We start from the raw sequence: 20,558 nt of genomic DNA, 5'->3' as shown, positions 1-20,558 counted from the left end.
TCTATTTGTAAGGTTTTATTTTTGTTTGTTGTTATGCATGTTTTTTTTCTTAATAATAGTTATTTTTTCTTACTGATTTTTCAACTCTGTTTTTGGTTCCTTTTTATTCTCCCAGGCTATCGACGAAGAAACATTCAGTAGACTAATTTTTTTCCCTTTTGTTGTTATGCATGTTTGTTTCATTACTGTTTGTTTCTATTTGCAAGGTTCTAATTTTGTTTGTTGTTATGCATGTTTTTTTCTTAACTAATACTTATTTTTCCCGGTTGTGACATTGATCTTGGCTACCTAATATGGTATTTAACAATGGAACTATGCATGCTTTACTTTTTCAATAATATCTCTCTTTTCTTTTCTTTTTTTGGCTGATATATTGCCTGTCTCGGATTTATTATTTGTGGTAAATTTTTTAATTTGCACTGATAATGTGTTTTCATTACACAGGTTTCATTTCTGTTATGTAGTTTTCATAGTCCTTTTCTCTTTATGCCTTTGATTGTATTAGTGCGCTTAAGATTACCAATTTACCATCTGATGAGTTTTTTCGCTTTTGTTGTTATGCATGTTTGTTTCGGTACTATTTGTCTCTATTTGCAAGGTTTTAATTCTGTTTGTTGTTATGCATGTTTTCTTCTTAATAATAGTTATTTTTTCTTACTGATTTTTCATCTCTGTCTTTGGTTCTTTTTTATTTTCTTGGGCTATCGCCTAAGAAGCATCCAACAGGCAAGTTTTTTCCCCTTTTGCTGTCATGCATGTTTGTTTTATTATTATTTATTTTTATATGCAAGATTTTATTTTATTTTTGTTGTTATGCATGTTTTCTCCTTAACTAATAGTTATTTTTTCCAGTTGTGGCATTGATCTTGCCTGTAGTCTGATATGGTATTTAAGACTGCAGGCAAGTTATTTTCCATTTTACTGTTGTGCATGTTTGTTTCGGTACTGTTTGTCTCTATTTGCAAGGTTTTAATTTTGTTTGTTTTTATGCATGTTTTCTTCTTAACTAATAGTTATTTTTGCTTACTAATTTTTCCGGTTTGTTTTTTATTCCTTTTTTATTTTCTCGCTTACCAGGCTATCGACGAAGAAGCATCTAGCAGGACATTTTTTTCCCTTTGGCTATTATGCATGTTTTTTTCATTACTATTTGTCTCTATTAGCAATGTTTTAATTTTGTTTGTTCTTATGAATGTTTTCTTCTTAACTAATAGTTATTTTTCCCGGTTGTCACATTGATCCTGTCTGATATGGTATTTAAGAATGGAACTATGCATGCTTTACTTCTTTTTCAATAATATCTCTCTTTTCTTTTTCTTGGGTGATATATTCCCCGTCTCGGATTTATTATTTTTTAACAATCATGATTTTTAGACACTCCATCCTCCTTAATTTTATTTTGTTTTCTACAATCATTCTCCTTAAAATGTTAGTCAATATCTTTCATTTTTCATTATTGCTTTATCACATAATATCATCTTTCATAGTTATGTTTTTGTCTCTTGTCAATAACATGATCGCTAATATTGTTATAGATTTCTATTTAAACAATAATTTTCTCCTGAAGTGGATTGATTATCCATTTAATTTGTTGTTGTCCTATGTTCTAGATTGACCCCTGAAGTAATTTTTAGATTTTAGAGTACTGATAATATGTTATTTTAAGTAATATTTGTTTGACTTTGGCCGCTTGAGATTATTAGTGATATTGTTCATGTTGGTCTATTTTGTAGTCTCCCAAAGATGTTCTACTAGAGGAAAAAACTCCCATATACTTGTCTTCATTGAAGATCTTTTCTTCATTTACCTTCTTCCACCCATCATCTTCAATTCCGGGTTAGTTCACTACTCTAGCTTCTTTTTTATTATTTTCCTTATTCAACTTTCATTTACATGTTGAACTGCATAATTTAAGTTGCATTATGATTTGGTGGAAGCAATGATTCCAATAGTTTAGGGAAATCAATAGTTGTATTCGTTGAACTGATACTTCAATCAGAATGCATTTAATTGAATGACTGTGTCTGCTTCTCTTAGACTGACTTCAATTTCAATTTATTCTTTAACTATTCCAAGTTCCAGGTGAAGAAGAAACAATTTTCCTGCACTTATATGACTATAATTTTCTTTGCAGTTGGTACTTTGATATCATTATCTTTTTTAGACACTCCATTCTCCTTAATTTTATTTTGTTTTTTACAATCATTCTCCTTAAAATGTTAGTCAATATCTTCCATTTTTCATTATTGTTGTATCACATAATATCATCTTTCATAGTTATGTTTTTGTCTCTGCCAATAACATGATCACTAATATTGTTATAGATCCCTATTTAAAAAATAATTTTCTCCTTAAGTGGATTGATTGCCCATTTAATTTGTTGTCGTGCTCTATTCTCGATTGACCCCTGAAGTAATTTTTAGATTTTAGAGTATTGATAATATGTTCTTTTAAGTAATATTTGTTTGGCTTTGGCAACTTGAGATTATTACTGATATTGTTCATGTTGGTCTATTTTGTAGTCCCCCAAAGATGTCCTACTGGAGAAAAAAGCTTTCATATACCTGTCTTCATTGAAGATCTTTTCTTCATTTACTTTCTTCCACCCATCATCTTCAATGTCGGGTTAGTTCACTACTCTTGCTTTTTTTTTAATTATTTTCCTTATTCAGCTTTCATTCACATGTTGAACTGCATAATTTAAGTTACATTATGATTTGTTGGAAACAATGATTCAAACAATTTAGGAAAATCAATAGTTGTATTCGCCGAACTGATACTTCAATCAGAATGAACTTAATTGAATGATTGTGTTGCTTCTCTTAGAATGACTTCAATTTCAATTTATTCTTTAACCATTCCAGGTTCCAGGTGAAGAAGAAGCAATTTTCCTGTAATTTTATGACTATAATTCTCTTTGGTGCAGTTGGTACTTTGATATCATTTTGCATAATATCACCAGGTAATTGAAGTCATCAACTAATGCTTCTTTTATAAATTGCATTACAAAGTAGTAACAATTCCTATTTGGTATTCAGTGCCTTTGTGTCACAATTTGATTATAAATCTTATTTATTTTGAATAGGTGTCATACACTTTTTTCACAAATTGGACATTGATTATAAATCTTATTTATTTTGAATAGGTGCCATACACTTCCTCTGCTCACTCTAAAACTGCTTATGATAGTATTAGCATGCAAAATCCAAAGAGGTAGAAAATAAATTATTGGTTTGTTGAGTGGGGCAAAAAAAATGAAGTTTTAAACAAGCACATGTCTTCTTTCTACCCTCTCTTAGTTTCTGTTATTTTTTGTTTTGTTTAATTATTATTATTATTATTATTATTATTATTATTATTAAAAATAGCAAAACTAAGGACACAATTATTGGAGCCTCCAAAAGTATGCTGCTATTTATATTGTTTATATCATACTGCAATTTTACATTTTAAATCATAAAGTGTATTGTTGTTGTAGGAAGCTAGATTAGATATATGTGCAAGCATTCTCCTTTTGACATCTTAATCTGAATGTGAATGTCAATTTTCCATCTTGACAATATCGGTATGATATAGTATCATCCAATTGGATGTGAATGTCAATTATGCATGCTTGTGTTTCACTTCTTATATTTGTTGTTCGGAGACTTGCGGTTGATTGATGTTTTGTTATTGTTGAGTGTGCCTTTTTTTGGCTATTTTTCCGAATTTGTTTTTGCTTCTTTGCTGGCTTTGCTAAGCTCGCTTTGTCTTTCAGTTTGCATTTTGTTAGGTGTTCCATTTGGTTGTAACAAGAGTAAGATAATCCTTTTCCAGTGATGGTGTTGGATATTTATGCATGCTTGCTTTTCCTCTGTTCCTGTTTGTTGGCACAACAGAGGTTTAATTTTTCCTGGCTGATATTCATGTGTCACTTTTATCTTCTTTATCCATGATTCACTTGGGGAGGATATCACATTTTTGTGTTAATTCCTCATAATGTTTTTCAGTGTGGTTGTTATAGGCTGATCGGATGAACAATAGAAATGATGCACAGGGTAGCAGAAGCTCTTGATGCTAATGTTAAAAGGTGGTCAAGTGTGAAAAAGGAAACTTGAGGGTGTTACCAAGAAAATTACTATATGTATGTGTAAACATTCTAAATGTGTTTAAGCTCATTGCATATGTTGAGATTGTTATGCCTTGATAGATATGAACTTGCCATGAATCTTTCTTTTTTTTTTTTGCTTACTCTCTTGAAAATATATCATTTTTAAAATTGAGCTTATTGCTATAAGAATTTGGTTTGGTTACCAAAAACGAGAAAGGCAATATTGTTTGCAATATATTTCTTGGTGTTGTAAGAATGAAGGTTGGTTCTTTGTAAATATTGGTTTAGAAGTATGTCTATTTTCTGTGTTTTTTTCTTCTTTTGCTCTTTTAATATGATCCTTCTTTTTTTGAACTTCTACTTTATTCATGAAATTGCACTCCATTAATTTTTGTTCAACATCAATTGTCTTCAGGGCAAGTATTGAAGCATATAAATCTTGGGGACTATTTAAGTCCTAGAGTTCCAAGCTTGAAGGGGTGCTTTGGACAGAAACCAAACGGCGAAGTGAAAGCTTCCTCATTAAAATTACTTGCCCACATTATGCAATTCCTACAAAGGTTAGTTAGATTCTTTGTGATATGGAAATACTATCATAATTTTCAATTGTTGTTAACATTGGTTTGGAAAGAATACCGCGCTTTTCAATCTGTCGATTGTCTTTTCTTTGGAATTATTTTACATACACAGCAACTTTGCTTCTAATGTTTGATCTAACCACAGCTTAGCCATGTCATAACTTCCGTTTTCAAATATTATTCCTCATTGTGGATTTGCATAATTATATAGTGACTATGGAAGTCTTCAATTATATAGTAACTATTTTTTGAATCTATTTGTGCAGGCATGAATTCAGACTTAAGCATGATGATTGGATGAACACGGCAAAACCTGATCTTCATCCTGGTGTTTCAGCACAATTGCATGAAAAATTTGAGGTATCTGATGCAGAGATTGAAAACTCTAAATCTGTTAGAAGTGAGATGTGTGCCGCTGTAAATTCGCTTTTGAAGGTAATTATTTGACACCATTTTGCATCCTACTTTCCTCAAGTCCTTATTTAATGAAAATATTTGTGCTATCTCTGTTTTAAATATTATTAAATCTAAAGTTAATTAACGATTAATCTCAAAATCAACCTATAAGATCAAAACCTGTAAAAATACGTTGAAGTCTCACTAAAAAAACCAATCTCATTCCAATAAACTCATAAGCTAAATAAACAATTATAGGTTTCAAAAATCAAATATAATTATCTAAATCAACTTTATACCAGCAAGACTAACATATTTTATATATAATGCATTATTATTATTATTATTATTTAGTTATACCCAAAATAATGAGAGGAACACTTACTTCTATATTAGTGAGTTTTTTTTTCAACCATGTATTTGTGCGTGTTATTATTATGATTATTATTATTATTACTCAAGTCAAGTGATCATGACTATGCTAGGGTGTTGTCTAGGATGTTCCCATGATTTAAATTTGTCACCATGAGCAAGGCAACCACAGGATTTGAAGAAGTAAGTGTTCCTCTCATTTTTCACTTCAATTTTATTTTATTTTAATTTTTTATGCTCTGTTACACTAGTTGGTTTTTTTTTTTGTTTTGGGGATTCGGCAAGTACATGCACAAGAAATTTCAGAGCAAGTCTGATTTTTCACTTCAATTTTATTTCATTTAAATTTTTCATGCTGTGTTACACTCGCTGCGTATTAATTCGCAATTATCTTTTTTGTTTTGGGGATTTGGCAGACACATGCACAAGAAATTTTAGAGTAAGTCTGATTTTTCACTTCAATTATTATTATTATTATTATTATTATTATTATTATTATTATTATTACTCAAGTCAAGTGACCATGACTATGTTAGGGTGTTGCCTAGGATATTCGCGTGATTCAAATTTGTCACCATGAGCAGGTCAGGGCAACCATGAGATTCAAAGAAGTAACTGTTCCTCTCATTTTTCACTTCAATTTTATTTTATTTGAATATTTCATGCTCTGTTACACTAGCTGGTCTTTTTTGTTTTGGGGATTCGGCAAGTACATGCACAAGAAATTTCAGAGTAAGTCTGATTTTTCACTTTAATTTTATTTTATTGTAATTTTTCATGCAAGCCTGATTTTTCACTTCAATTTTATTTTATTTTAATTTTTCATGCTCTGTTACACTCACTGCGTATTGATCCGCAATTGTCTTTTTTGTTTTGGGGATTCGACAGGCACATGCACAAGAAATTTCAGAGTAGGTCTGATTTTTCACTTCAATTATTATTATTATTATTATTATTATTATTATTATTATTATTATTATTATTATTATTATTATTATTACTCAAGTCAAGTGACCATGACTATGTTAGGGTGTTGCCTAGGATATTCGCGTGATTCAAATTTGTCACCATGAGCAGGTCAGAGCAACCACACGATTCAAAGAAGTAAGTGTTCCTCTCATTTTTCACTTCAATTTTATTTTATTTGAATATTTCATACTTTGTTACACTAGCTGGTCTTTTTTGTTTTGGGGATTCGGCAAGTACATGCACAAGAAATTTCAGAGTAAGTCTGATTTTTCACTTTAATTTTATTTTATTGTAATTTTTCATGCAAGCCTGATTTTTCACTTCAATTTTATTTTATTGTAATTTTTCATGCAAGCCTGATTTTTCACTTCAATTTTATTTTATTTTAATTTTTCATGCTCTGTTACACTCGTTGCGTATTGATTCGCAATTGTCTTTTTTGTTTTGGGGATTCGACAGGCACATGCACAAGAAATTTTAGAGTAAGTCTAATTTTTCACTTCAATTATTATTATTATTATTATTATTATTATTATTATTATTACTCAAGTCAAGTGACCATGACTATGTTAGGGTGTTGCCTAGGATATTCTCGTGATTCAAATTTGTCACCATGAGCAGGTCAGGGCAACCACAGGATTTGAAGAAGTAAGTGTTCCTCCCAGCTTTGTAAACACTTGTATGAGTATTTCCTGGTTTTAACGGTTGTGTTTGAACAATGTAGCTATGGAGAGTAACATGTAATTCTGCATCTATGATTTAGAAGGCTGATGGAACTGTTATTCTACAATCAATATTTGCTTTATGTTTGGAAATTTGCATTTTGAATGTGGTTCAAATTATTCTAATGCAAACTTTTTGTTGTTTTAGCTTGGAGCAAATGCCATATTGGCAGTGTCTCTTGCAGTCTGAAAAGCTGGTGCTACTGTCCTGAAAGTTCCTCTTTACAAGGTATTTATCCATGAGCTATGGTACTTGATCATCTCAAATGAAAATGCAAAGGGAGGGAACAAAAAAAACTCAGCTAATACAGAAAATATAAGCAACGATTTATTGTCTGACACACATTTTCTTGAACTACTTGCCAAGCCTGTTGAGAATCTTTTCACTGCTAAGATACAATTGGAGAAGAGGGGAGTAGCACGATCTGTGGGAGCATTATGTTTTGGTTACTGTTCTTGGCAGTGGAACATTCAACATATTTTTGTTATTTAAATTTATATTGTGTAGAAGACCAACTACTATATCTTTACCGTTGCTCTTTGTTTAACCTTTGTTAGCATATAAATTAAGCTCCAGTTATTTTGATTCTCTGCCATAAATTCAAAATTTTCTAATTGGCAGCTAACCTTTTTGCGTACCTTGAACCTAATCATTAAAAATCTTCAAATCACAAAAATATGTTTTTAAAAATTCTAAATCTTAGAATTTTTGACTTTTTTCTTGGAAAGCTTGATTTAGTTACTTTAATCAAATTGCTCAAAGTATTTCTTGCATTACTAACTGCAGATCTAGAAACAGTCCAGAAATATTTAGGACAAATTTTTGTATAGATGTCTATCTTTTTACAAGTCACATATTATACTGATCATTTATCTGACAGACTACCTTTTTTGTTGCTTCTTTTGTGCTTGGATGTATCAATATCATACATGTGATGTGCCTTTGCTATTTACAGGTTCAGAATCTACATAGAATTAAATACAATGGAACAATTCAAGGTCTAAAATATATATGGTGAACTTAAGGTTTTCATGGGCTGTTAAAAAAGAATGGTACTAATAATTGTCCCAAATTCTGCTGTCCAGTTCTTCAGTTATGAGCAAGCTTTCAAGTAAGATTTGCTTTAGATATACCCCGATGTACTGCACTTTTATGATGATAAATTTGTAATGATGAGATTTTGCCATCCTTTTGTATTTTAATTTTTTCAAAACAGTTTTCTCTAAGCATGGTCACTCTTTTGGCAAAGTAGTTTCAATTTTTATATCCATGTCTTACATATATAGCTCTTTCTCCTCTTTTGACTAAATGTTTCTTTTCTGGTAGAGGTATACTGCATGATTATTGTCTCATGCTCATTCCAAATAAATCTTTGCGTGAACTTTACATAGTTTCTGAAATTCCAGCATTTTTATATATCCAAGATTAATGCATGGGAGAACTTACAAAAGGTCAAAGCTAAGGCATGGAGTTGTTGTCTTCTTCTTCATAATAATAGAATTAGTGATAAGAGGCTGCCTTTTCTTTTGCTTGGCTTCTTAGCTAAAGGAAAATTAGAAAATAGAATTAAATATTGTGGTTCTTGAATCTTGATTTATTGACTCTAAGCGTTGCTTTAATTTGTTCCCTTATGTTTGCAAAAATAATGTACTATGTCACCAAAGGGAATTTAAATAGTGTAATGGAATTAAAAATATAGCAGAAGTTGAATCCAATATGAAATGTTATCTTAATATTTTTTATAAGCCTGCAGTAATCAATATTATTGTATTTTGTTTATGAAATGTGGTTTGATCAGTGAGGCCAGCTAACCAATTTGAAGCCCTCGTGGTTGTATAGGTTTTTTGTTTTTGTCATAAATATGCCTCCTATATAAAATTAGTCATGTATGCTTACGTGTGCAGCTGTGCTACTAATATATTTTGAGAAATCTTAATTACAAGATAAAGTTGTTCATGTACTAAGCCAAAGCGTGGTTGCCTAGGATTATTATTATTATTATTATTATTATTATTATTATTATTATTATTATTATTATTATTATTATTATTATTATTATTAAGTGATAGGATATTCCCGTGATTCGGATTTGAAGAACTAAGTGTTCCTCTCATTTTTCACTTTAATTTTATTTTATTTTAATTTTTCATGCTCAGTTGCACTACTAGCTGGTCTTTTTTGTTTTGGGGATTCGGCAGGTACATGCACAAGAAATTCCAGAATAAGGCTGATTTTTTACTTCAATTTTATTTTATTGTAATTTTTCATGTAAGCTTGATTTTTCACTTCAATTTTATTTTATTTTAATTTTTCATGCACACTCGTTGCATATTAATCCGCAATTGTCTTTTTTGTTTTGGGGATTCGACAGGCACATGCACAAGAAATTTCAGAATGAGTCTGATTTTTCACTTCAATTATTATTATTATTATAATATTAGATGACCTGCAATTGAGAATTACTGTTGTGCCATCTTTTTGCATCCATCATAGTAATTAGTTAATTATAAATATTAATTAACTTTCTTCATAATTCACTTGTGAATTTAATTTTAAGTCTATATTGCAATTAAAAAAAGCTTGCAAAGTAACTTAACAAACAATAAACAAAACCTATTACACTAGATGGAATCATTTTGAATGATATCACTAAGATTTCTCAGAAGATTATTTCCTGACCTCTCACTATGGCATCATATGAGGATGGTAACAATCAATTAATTAGTAGTAATTTATTGGTTTTTTGGGCATTTCCGCTTCAAGCTTTGGTTATTATTTATCCTCTTTTGGAGAATCTTTCAAGCTATGTAACTAGACATTAAATGATTGCAATCAACATATGACAATCCCTAGAAGATTAGGCCCCTCTGTTAAGTAGAATGTTATCGTTCTTGATATTGGAATTGGGGAAAAATATGTTGTGCAACCTTGATATAAATTCCTTAAAGAAAGTGATTTTTCTCATGGTGATGAAATCTCATTCTACTACAGGCATCATAAATAAATTTGGAAAATTATTATTAAAAGTCGAAAGGGTTGGAAAAATAGTGATAGTGACTAAATTAAGTTTAAGTTGTTTGTTTTGTTTATTAACATTAACTTGATCAATGAGTAATCTTGTTCTTTTTTTTTTGTTTATGCAAACAATCTAATTAATATTACATATATTTTTATTTTCATACTATTTTTCATTTTAAGACTATGTTATAAAATAAATAAATATTCCTACAAAATAAATTAATGACCCGTGAAACATACAGTAAAACTGATTCATGCACAAAAATATAGTTATTGTTGTCACGATCGTTTCAAAAGGTAACCACGCTGAAAGAGGTAACTTAAGTATAATTAAAAACTATGGACATGTGACCATATCTTGTCTATATTTATATGAAAGCTGTCCATAGGTTGGACATATATGAGCATTTTGTGTCAAATAATTTCTCCACCTTGCACTCTTTCTATGTTTAGATTTTTATTTTCTAAATTGGGTCACTTTTTCACCTATGGACTGACCGTTCAAAAGCACGAGTGAACTGTTCTAGTTCTATTAAAAAGTAGTAGAATGATGTGGTCGGATACCTTAATAAATGGTGCAATTGAGAGCAAGCTAAGATTTGGTTCTTTATGAATAAATTAATTTCTCCATCAACAGGGGTAGCTCTCTACTGCACCACATCATCGACGGTAATTCTGACAGGCTAGAAAAAAGCCAAAAAAAAAACACTTTTTTATAACTAAGAGGTATTTAGATCTCTTATTTAACACTCAATTAATTCTCTTCCACCAGGTCAATTCATTTTTAGAGTAATGTGGTACATACATATATGACTTCATGCCCGTGCCGAAGATCAAACCTTAAATTTTAATTAACAGACTTAAGTGTTAAACCACTTAATTATATTAATAACTTTTGTTACTCTATCGGTCAATTTACCAGACACTGAGTGTTATAAGCAAATTATTGGCCTATAAATAGTTAAATGCCACAGAAAATTGAATTCAGGACGTGGATAAAAAAGATTAAATCAGAAAGAACAAATCAAAAGAGTGACAAGCATTGAAGGTGGAATTAGAGGTCAGTTGAAGACATCTTGTTGTAAGAATTCTTTTTCATTTTTTGTTCTCTCTCTCTCTCATTGTGATGTTATGTTATTATAAAGGGTCTATTCTTACTGGCATTAAACCATTCTTTTACACCATTAACACATTGAGTACATAAAAGTAGAACATATTATCACAGAGTTTTGTGAATTTCTAATTAAGCGACCAAAAGGCACATAAGCATAGCTCATTCTTTTCCATGGCCGCCACAAGAGTGGGAGGCCTCTCCATCTCTTCTTTGGCTTGTCATCCCTGGTAGCCCACAACAGTTCCTCCTCTCCTCGTCCATCCCTTGCGAGTTGGGGCACAATTTATTAGTTATTACACCTAGGTGTATTGAAAATCTTCTCTTTTTACTTCAAATCACATCACATGTATCTTTCACACCTTTACCTGCTTGAATTTGAAACTTCTTAATTTGTTAAGATTGATATGGCACTTTTATTAGTTCTATTATTGGGATTTATGAGTTGTAACAGGTTAGAAATCTAAAAAGTAAATAAAATAATCAACATAAACATTTTTTGAATAAATATTGTATTGGATTCGGACTTTTTTATATTTCAGAAAAATCATTGATTTAAGGATATACAAAACATTATAGAAATTTAAAGTATCTGACCTAAAATAACCTTTATTTTATTATCTCAGAAATTCCAATTTGATTCTCTTTGGGTTGAGATATGATTAAAATTTCTCCTTTTATATTTGATTTTCTAGATTATGTTTAGCAAAACTAGCTGAAAATAAAAAAAAAATTAAAAAAATATTTATTAATTAATAATTGAAATCTAAAAAGTTATCTTATTAAATCATAAGAATTTTGAAAAATGATTTGTAACTGAAAAATGTAAAATTACATAAAAGATAAAAATAATAAAATTTTACCTTAAATAAATAAGATTAAAAAAATATCTTATAAATATTTAAGGATAAAAATAAAATAAATATAAAAATTTTAAAGTTAAAAAATGTTACTTCAAATAACAATTCAAAAAATACTAAAAATTATTTAAAAAAAACTTGTTTATCAAACAAATATATAAGTGTTTTAATCCGTAAAAAAATTAAAAGTTAATTAAAATATTTTGTGAACCCACTAAATTCTTAGTGATGATACCAACAATATATTATAAAATGTTGATCAATTGCCAACTATGATATGTATGTCAAACATAAATGATATTTGAAATCTCAATGAAATGGTTTAAAATATAATTATAATAGTCATATTTATAAATATCATATTTGTAGGCTAAAATACTCACGTGATCACTTAACTTTATTATCTTCTAGTTACAATTTAGTTTTTTATTTGTTAAAAGTCATAAAATGGTCCTTTTAATGTATTTTATAGCAAGTTTATCTTTTTTAAAACACTGGCCATTTACGATTTTGAGACAGATTGAATTGATTTAGGACGTCAAATTTATCATATTATATTTATCAACATAAAAATAAGTTAAATAATTCAATTAATATTCAAACAAAAAGGGCATAAACATGCCAAAAATTATTCAAAAATAATTTTCACGGGTAATTTTCTGATTAATTTTAAGAATTTCTTTTAGTTTTTCAGTTATTTTCTTTTCGTTGTTAAAGTTGGCTGATAAAGCCTGTACCCTCCCCACGACATGAAAAACAAAATCAAGAGCAAATTGATACACTAGAACCAAAACATATGGGGAAGCTACACTAATTTAACGCATTAATTAGTAATTAACACATTGAGGCATGCGAAACTATCCAATTTGCATCTGTTTAACGAGAGTATAATGTCCCTTAACTTTTAAATAAAAATTTTCATGAATTTATTTTTCATAAAAAATTTACTTCATTCATTCTCCATTTATTATTTATTTAAAAAGTAAACTAATGTTATTAAAAAAAAACTAATGCTCAATTTCTTTCATTTTTTTTTACAGAAAATCCACTTGATAGATATGACACGGTTGTTTAAAAATTGAATTTTTACATCCAAAAAATATTCATTAAATTCTTTTTGCTTGATACTACTATGTTACGTCTTAGCTTTTTTCACGTGGCTAACGGTATACAACAACACGTAGACTCGTTATTCGCCACATTTTATTTCTAGTTGCAGCCGCAATTCCGCGAAACTGTTAATATATAGCTTTGACTTTGAGTAAAACTGTTTATGTCAGAATTATCTTGAATCTTGAAAATATCACTTTTAAGGGTTTAAAATGAATAAAAACTTTATTATAATTTCAGGAATTAAAAATTTATTTAAATCTTAATTTATTTTTAAAATGAATTGAATAACATTAATTGTGTAATTCATGTAGCCTCATTTAATACACAAGACTTTTAATGTTGCAGTATTATTGATGAGAGAAATTGCAAATTTGCATGTGGCTTGATTAAGATAGCAATTGTGATTGAAATTGTCAAAAGGAGTGAGTGAGGGTTAAGAATCTGAAATGGAAGAAAACGTGAAATTGAAGGAGTCTCCGTTCACTGGACAACAAGAAAAGCCATCTGCACTAATCACTTATTTGTACATTGGCCACTTCTTAGCAAGATGGGGTGCCAGGTTCTTCTTTTACTTCCCAACATTGGCTCAAACTTTTGATTTCAATGCCACAAAATATGATAATGGATTAATTTATACATTATTGTGAGCTGAAATGACTATGACATGAGAAAATTATGTGTGAAATGAAATATAGACCGCATTAGATATGATTTATTTGGCTTGTGATATTCAAAATCGTTGGTGCATCGATGAATGTGTTGCGCCATGTTGCTGCTTTGACTTTTTATTTTTAAAATTAAATTGATGGAGGATCTTTGTTTGCAGAATGTGGGAATTCTCTGTTGGCTTATACATGATCAATATTTGGCCAGAATCGTTGCTGTACGCAGCAATATATGGTGCAGTTGAATCTGCCGCTATTGCTGTGTTTGGTCCCATAATTGGAAGATGGGTTGATAAGTTGTCTTGTGTGAGGGTGAGTCCAAGTTTATCCAAACTTGGTCATTTTGTTTATCCAAATTTTGTCTCCCATATAGCCATGCTCCCCTTTTGCAATTAGTTATCATATTAACTAATTACTTGGGATTTGGAAACTAAACAACGTAAATTTTGTAAAAAAGAATGCAAGAATGCATAAATATATATCCTTGGACTAATAATCTCTCACTTGTGTGCTGTAAAGAATAAATCATTGAGCCATTTTGAACCGATATATAAAAGTTCCACAAATAGCGAAAAATAAATATCAAATTTGCACTGTCTTCAGAGAAGTTATGGGTCTAATTTTAACAGACTACTTTTGTGCAAGGTCAATTTTTTCTCTTTACTTTAATCATCACAAATTCGGATGTAGGAGAAGAAGTCCTTAAGAAAATAACAAATTGAGGACTATGTAAGTGTAAAAATGCTTAAACTTAATGTCTTAAGGTTTTGGTTCCTAAGCTAGTATATGGAATTCCTTACATAAGCTATTGGTTACAAATCTCCCCACCACTGTTTTGGACTCCCCTTATCCAAGTAGCTTTTCATGTACTTTCTAAGAATTATATATTACCAAAATTCAAGGATAAAAAGTATATAGCAATTTCTGAGACAAGTAGCTTTAACTATTTCTAGATTTGCCCCATAATTCCTTTTTATGAAGGTCATGGTGCCTTTAGTGAAATAACTCTACCTGCTTGTTTTATTGGCAGGTTTTGAAATTGTGGTTGGTGACACAAAATCTCTCTTTTGTTATTGCTGGGGGCTCCGTAGTTGCCTTACTTGTCCACTCTTCTTTGAAGTCTACAAATTTCTCCATTTTCATCTTGCTGGTGATCATAATCAATGTCTGTGGCGGCATTGGTGTGCTTTCAACTCTTGCTGGTACAATATTGATTGAAAGAGAATGGTAATATCCTTTAAGCTTTGGTGAGAAAAAGATTGATATTTGATTAAGCATATACAGTAAATGAATGGATTCTTAAGATCAAACATTTAGTTCTCACCATAATATCTTATCAATTTCTCAAGATTTTATAAGTCAACAAATTTTGTGTAAAAAATGATTTTGTTGCCAATGTACAGGTTGTTAGTTATATCTGAAGATCAACCCCCAGAATTGCTTACAAAAATGAATTCGGTTACGAGACGCATTGATCTAAGCTGCAAGCTGCTTGTTCCTGTCATTTCTGGTTTCATAATAAGCTTTGTATCACTGAAAGCATCTGCTATAACCTTAGCACTGTGGACTACTGTCTCTGTTTGGGTGGAGTATTGGCTTTTCACATCTGTATATCATGGAATTCCAGCTTTGGTGCAAAGTAGCCAAAGGAGAATGGAAAGGCTTATACAATGTGATATGGAAATGAACAATCAAACTATGGAGAAAGATAGCTTGCTTCCTGTTACTGATGATGGCTCAGAATTGGCAGATAGAAAAGCCAGAAAAAAAATTTCTGAGAGGATTTTAGAGATTCCCTATATTGCTGCATGGAGAGTTTATTTACAACAAGAAGTTGTCCTTCCTGGACTGGCTCTGGCTTTGCTATTTTTTACTGTACTCAGGTGAAAATTTACAACTATAGCCAGTAAATATTACATGAAAATTATCCTTTTCCTTTTATGCTTAAAATTTCAAATTTATTTATGAATAAAAGAAGTGGACCATATGACACATGAAGTTAGACATGCCATATTTACGAGGGATTTTAGCTGATACTTACATTTTTAACTCTTCAGAAGCTTGTTCTTGTTAAGTACTATGTGATATATCTTAAAGAATTGTGTTAGACACCCAACACTCCAGGACCAGCTGATCTTTTTTTTTCTTTTTCAAAATTCAGACTCAACTAAGGAAGTAAAAACATTTCAAAATAGGTGATGTATCTTTGTCAAATACTTCACAGACATTTCAAAAACTCCTTAGTCCTAACTACATTTTATAATTCTATATTTGAAAATGTTAATTTTGTATTCACTATGTATTTGGTTTTATAATGGTATCATGCTCTACAAATTTTTACTTCCATCATATCTGTGCTCCTTATTGTATTCATGCTTTCTAAGATTCATCAATCTGAGCATTTGTTGCTGCTGTGCATCCATGTTTTACGAAATTACTGTTTTATTAATGATAAAATAAATTTTTTCCAATGTCTATCGACTGTCGATTATATTGTAGTCATTGGCCAATGTCATTCATAAAATTCTGTTCTAAACACACCTTAAGAAACATGCCTTGTATTTCTTTGTTGTCAGTTGGGTATGAAGAGTCATTGATGAAATTCCAATTACTTGCCTCAGCTTTGGAACTTTAATGACAGCTACCTTAGAATGGGAAGGAATACCTGAATATATTATTGGAATATCAAGAGGAATAAGTGCTGTGATTGGAATAGCTGCAACAGTTGTATACCCTGTGCTACAGTCTCGTATATCGACCATTAGAACTGGACTTTGGTCTATATGGTCTCAGGTACAAACTTAGTAATGGCTCTAAGTGTTCTGTACGAATGACATGTTATGAGTGATAATCAAATTTTATTTTCCTTCCTTTCTGAACTGGTATGCAAGACATGTTTCTGATAATAATTAGCATATAATCTTTGTTGTCCTTGTTGATGTATGTTGTGCATGTAGTGGAGTTTCCTCCTTCCATGTGTGGCTGCAATATGGATCCAAAATGGCTTTCTATCATCATATATTTTGATGGGAAGTGTAGCCATATCGCGGCTTGGATTGTGGATGTTTGACTTATCTGTACTTCAACAAATGCAGGCAAGAAATAGCCCTTATTGTCTGAAATTAGTTAATTTGTTTGATGTCTAGCTTTTAATATCTTTGATGAATCACTAAAGTTCTTTTCTTTTCAATCATCTTGACCTGATTTTTCTTTCTTTTCAATTTTTCAAATAGGATCTTGTTTCTGAATCCGATCGTTTGATTGTTGGAGGTGTTCAAAATTCGCTTCAGTCTTTGATGGATTTATTGGCCTATGTTATGGGAATCATAATATCTGATCCACGGGTGAGTTTTAAAACTAAGGCATTCATTTATCACATTTTGAGTGCCCCCTACAACATTCAATTCTTATTGAATTATTTAATAATTGATCTTTGTTCCATAAATAAATGCATGTCTAGGTTTGGCAAGGCCAAAAGAACATATTTCTACTATGTAGTAACACTTTCCCATTAGCCTTACCTTCCAAACAAAATTCATATCTCCAAACTATAGTGCAAATTTATTTGCAACACCATTAACTTTGGTCTATAGTTTATTTCATAAAAGTACCTTTATAGTTTATGCTTAATGAGAAATTTTATCTACTATCAAAAGATAGCTATTGCATTGTATCTGATGCTTAACAAAATTGCAATTGTGTTAAACTTGTTTCTTATTATCTGTCTATTCAGGACTTCTGGAAGTTGACTACAATATCTTTTCTAGCAGTCACATTAGCTGCATTCCTCTACTGTATCCACACATACCATGCACGAAAGCACCTCTTCCACTTTGACCAAGTATTGTGGGGTAAATGTTTTGTAAGAGCATCTTAAGTTGTGAAGTTCAATATTTTTAGATACAATTTTTGTATTCACTTTTCATATCATTTGAAGAAAGAGTTTGATTTCTATACACTACCGGCGTAAAGGATTTTTATACAGTTAACAACCAAAAATCATGGAGGGTAGTATCAGACTTGCACTTAATGGAATTAGATCATCATTATCATCTTACTTCATTTGGTTGACATTTTAAGTTGATCTCGTGCCAAGTGCAACGTGAGTGATGCTATTGAGACTGTTGACATGACCCATGTGATGAGAGGTCAATTAATAACAATCAAAAGATAAAGATTAGGACAATGATATTTGAATACGCCAACAATATGCACATCCCATTGACATTCCTTATTTCTGTATTTCTCTTCTTATTATATCATGATATCAATCATCTCGATCACTTATCTTCTCTGTTTACACCAAAGAGTGTTTAAATATATTTTTCCATAAGGATATCATAACCAAACTGAACTGAGCTTCAAACGCTTGAATTGATGTTGTTTTCTCTGTTTGATCTTAACTAACTTTCTCTTACTTAGGGGTATTCATGGTTCGGACCGGTTTTGATCAAATTTAAGATCCAATTCAATCAAATTTGATCGGTTTGGTTCGGTTTAGTTTTCATAATTTTTTTTAAACCCAACTCAATCCATTCATGAACAGTTTAGTTCGGTTCCGGTCAACAAGTTACTCATTTAAATTTGATCTTTTTATTTTCTTAGAACTATTATTTTATATTATGATTCATCTAAATATCCAATATAATTATCACAATATTATTAAATGTGTGAAAGTAGTAAAATTGATTCATTTAATATCATCAACATAATATTTTAAAATAAACTAATATAAATTAAAACAAAATATTCTTCAAGAAGATTTACTATAATAGTTTGAATCACAACTATTTTCTACGAACTAATTTTTTGCAATAAACTTTGCTGCAATCAGATTTGTTACAATCAGATTTATTAAAATAAATAAATAAAATAAAATCAATTAATATTATAAACATGGCGGCAAAAATAAATATGAAAAAGGTGAAACAAATTACAATGTATAATAATACCTTAATTAGTTTCAATATTAGTCATTCAAACACATGCAGTTCCAACACTTTGAGTTCAATATCAATAGTATTTGAAGTCAAACCAAACAACTCTAAAACTTTTGATAGGTTCAATTCAGTTTTGATTAGATCTATAAATATAAACTCATAACTCAACTCATACATGAAAGGTTTTGATAAGTTCGATTCGATTTTGACCCAAATTATTCGGATCGGTTTAGGTCAATTCGGATTCGCTGGTGACTCATACCCATGAACACCCCTACTCTTACTTTAAAGATCACAAGCATACACTTATCAGATAATTTAACCATCTATGTTTCCTATTTATTTTTATAGAAATCTCACTTAATTTAACCATCTATGTTTACACCCTATGATTTTACAAACTACATGTTTAATAGTTTGTTTTTCCATGGGTTTGGTTTTGTTGTTATCCTATCTTTTCTATTTATAAGATTTATTGGTTTGTTGTGTGTGGGTTTCCAGCATTAAATGTGACAACATAGTTAGGATGTTCAATGTTGTGTTGCTTCGGCAAATCTTTTTTTTCCAAAAAAAAATCTTAATTATAGAATGTTTGGCCAAATACTAACATGATGCATTGGGATATGACTAATCACTTGTTCAACAACAAAAGACCCTCAAAATGAGACATTTTTTTTAAAAAAAAGGCAATGCATCAAATTAGAGATTTACATCAATTATGTTGACACCTAACGTCCCTAAGAGTCTCACGCCCAAATCAACCCAAATTTATTCAGGATGAAAAAATCAAAACATCATGGGATGACTAAGCCAAAACCCACGCTAATGAGAAGGAAATATATACTCGGGTAGCCCCATAATATTGCAAGCATAAAACTGAGAGCAAAAAGGGGTATTGGAATCCCACAAAAAGACTGTCTATTATCCACAATAAAAATTGATAATTTTATCTGCAGAATGATTGCCCTCCCGATCGTTTGCATAAATGGTCTCACAAAAATTGTAGGCGTGATTGTTAACTTCTATTTGACATTGGCTCATTCTAAACACTTATAGCTCGAGATATGATGTAATGTCCTTGGGTCATGTATTCTAGCTAGGACTAATGAAATTTTGTGACTTGGCTTCAAAGCAAAAAATGGAAATTTTGTGACTTTGCTTCTAAGCAAAATCGAACTGTCTGATGATAACCAGAATTCAGTCTTGAGCTCTTGAAACTTTTAAGTGTCTATCTCTTTTAGCTTTCTTACTCCACTAATATTAATCAATAGCATATCTATAACTATAAGACTATAACTTGGTTATATTCAATTGGCAAACATGTTCGGATTTCTTATATTTCTCTGGTAAGAAATTTAAGCTAGCATGACAAAATTGAGCTTAATTTATCTAATTATAATTAGTACCAGTCAATTAATTAAGCAAAAACAATTTTGAAGAAAACTTAATATGAGACAACTAAGTATATGAAAATTGTTCTAATCTTATATGAGAGAGAGAGATTGATTTCTAGTCTTTTGAAATAATTTGAAGTCTGAATAACAAACTTGAATCAGGGGTTGAGGTTGCCGAAGCATACGGTGGAATTCTATAAGTTATTCGCTTACGGTGGAATTCTATAAGTTATTCGCTAAGGAATGGAATTTATATTCACTTTTATCAATTTATGCTAGGTAATACCCCAAATTACTCCCAGAACTATAAGTACTCGTTAATTTAGTTT

The 20,558-nt window shown here is 30.4% G+C and overlaps 1 protein-coding gene and 1 long non-coding RNA gene across 2 annotated transcripts; both read left to right on the top strand.

Annotated features, from left to right (window-relative positions):
- The first annotated feature begins 4,530 nt into the window (after positions 1 to 4,530).
- LOC114405245 lies at positions 4,531 to 4,975 on the top strand. Its single transcript, XR_003665176.1, has 2 exons — positions 4,531 to 4,650; positions 4,935 to 4,975. It is a non-coding gene; the product is annotated as an uncharacterized LOC114405245 (long non-coding RNA).
- Positions 4,976 to 11,083: 6,108 nt separating this feature from the next.
- On the top strand, positions 11,084 to 18,103 carry LOC114416667 (solute carrier family 40 member 1-like). Its single transcript, XM_028381622.1, has 9 exons — positions 11,084 to 11,206; positions 13,576 to 13,789; positions 14,057 to 14,207; positions 14,926 to 15,122; positions 15,299 to 15,778; positions 16,517 to 16,688; positions 16,853 to 16,990; positions 17,129 to 17,239; positions 17,629 to 18,103. Exons 2-9 carry the CDS (start codon positions 13,677 to 13,679, stop codon positions 17,770 to 17,772), a joined length of 1,506 nt encoding a protein of 501 aa, XP_028237423.1. The 5' UTR covers positions 11,084 to 11,206; positions 13,576 to 13,676; the 3' UTR covers positions 17,773 to 18,103.
- Positions 18,104 to 20,558: the final 2,455 nt, after the last annotated feature.

This window comes from Glycine soja, chromosome 1 (assembly GCF_004193775.1).
Source record: "Glycine soja cultivar W05 chromosome 1, ASM419377v2, whole genome shotgun sequence".
NCBI lineage: Eukaryota > Viridiplantae > Streptophyta > Magnoliopsida > Fabales > Fabaceae > Glycine > Glycine soja.
The sequence above is the reverse complement of the archived record's forward strand: the minus strand, read 5'-3'. Positions and strand labels throughout refer to the sequence as shown.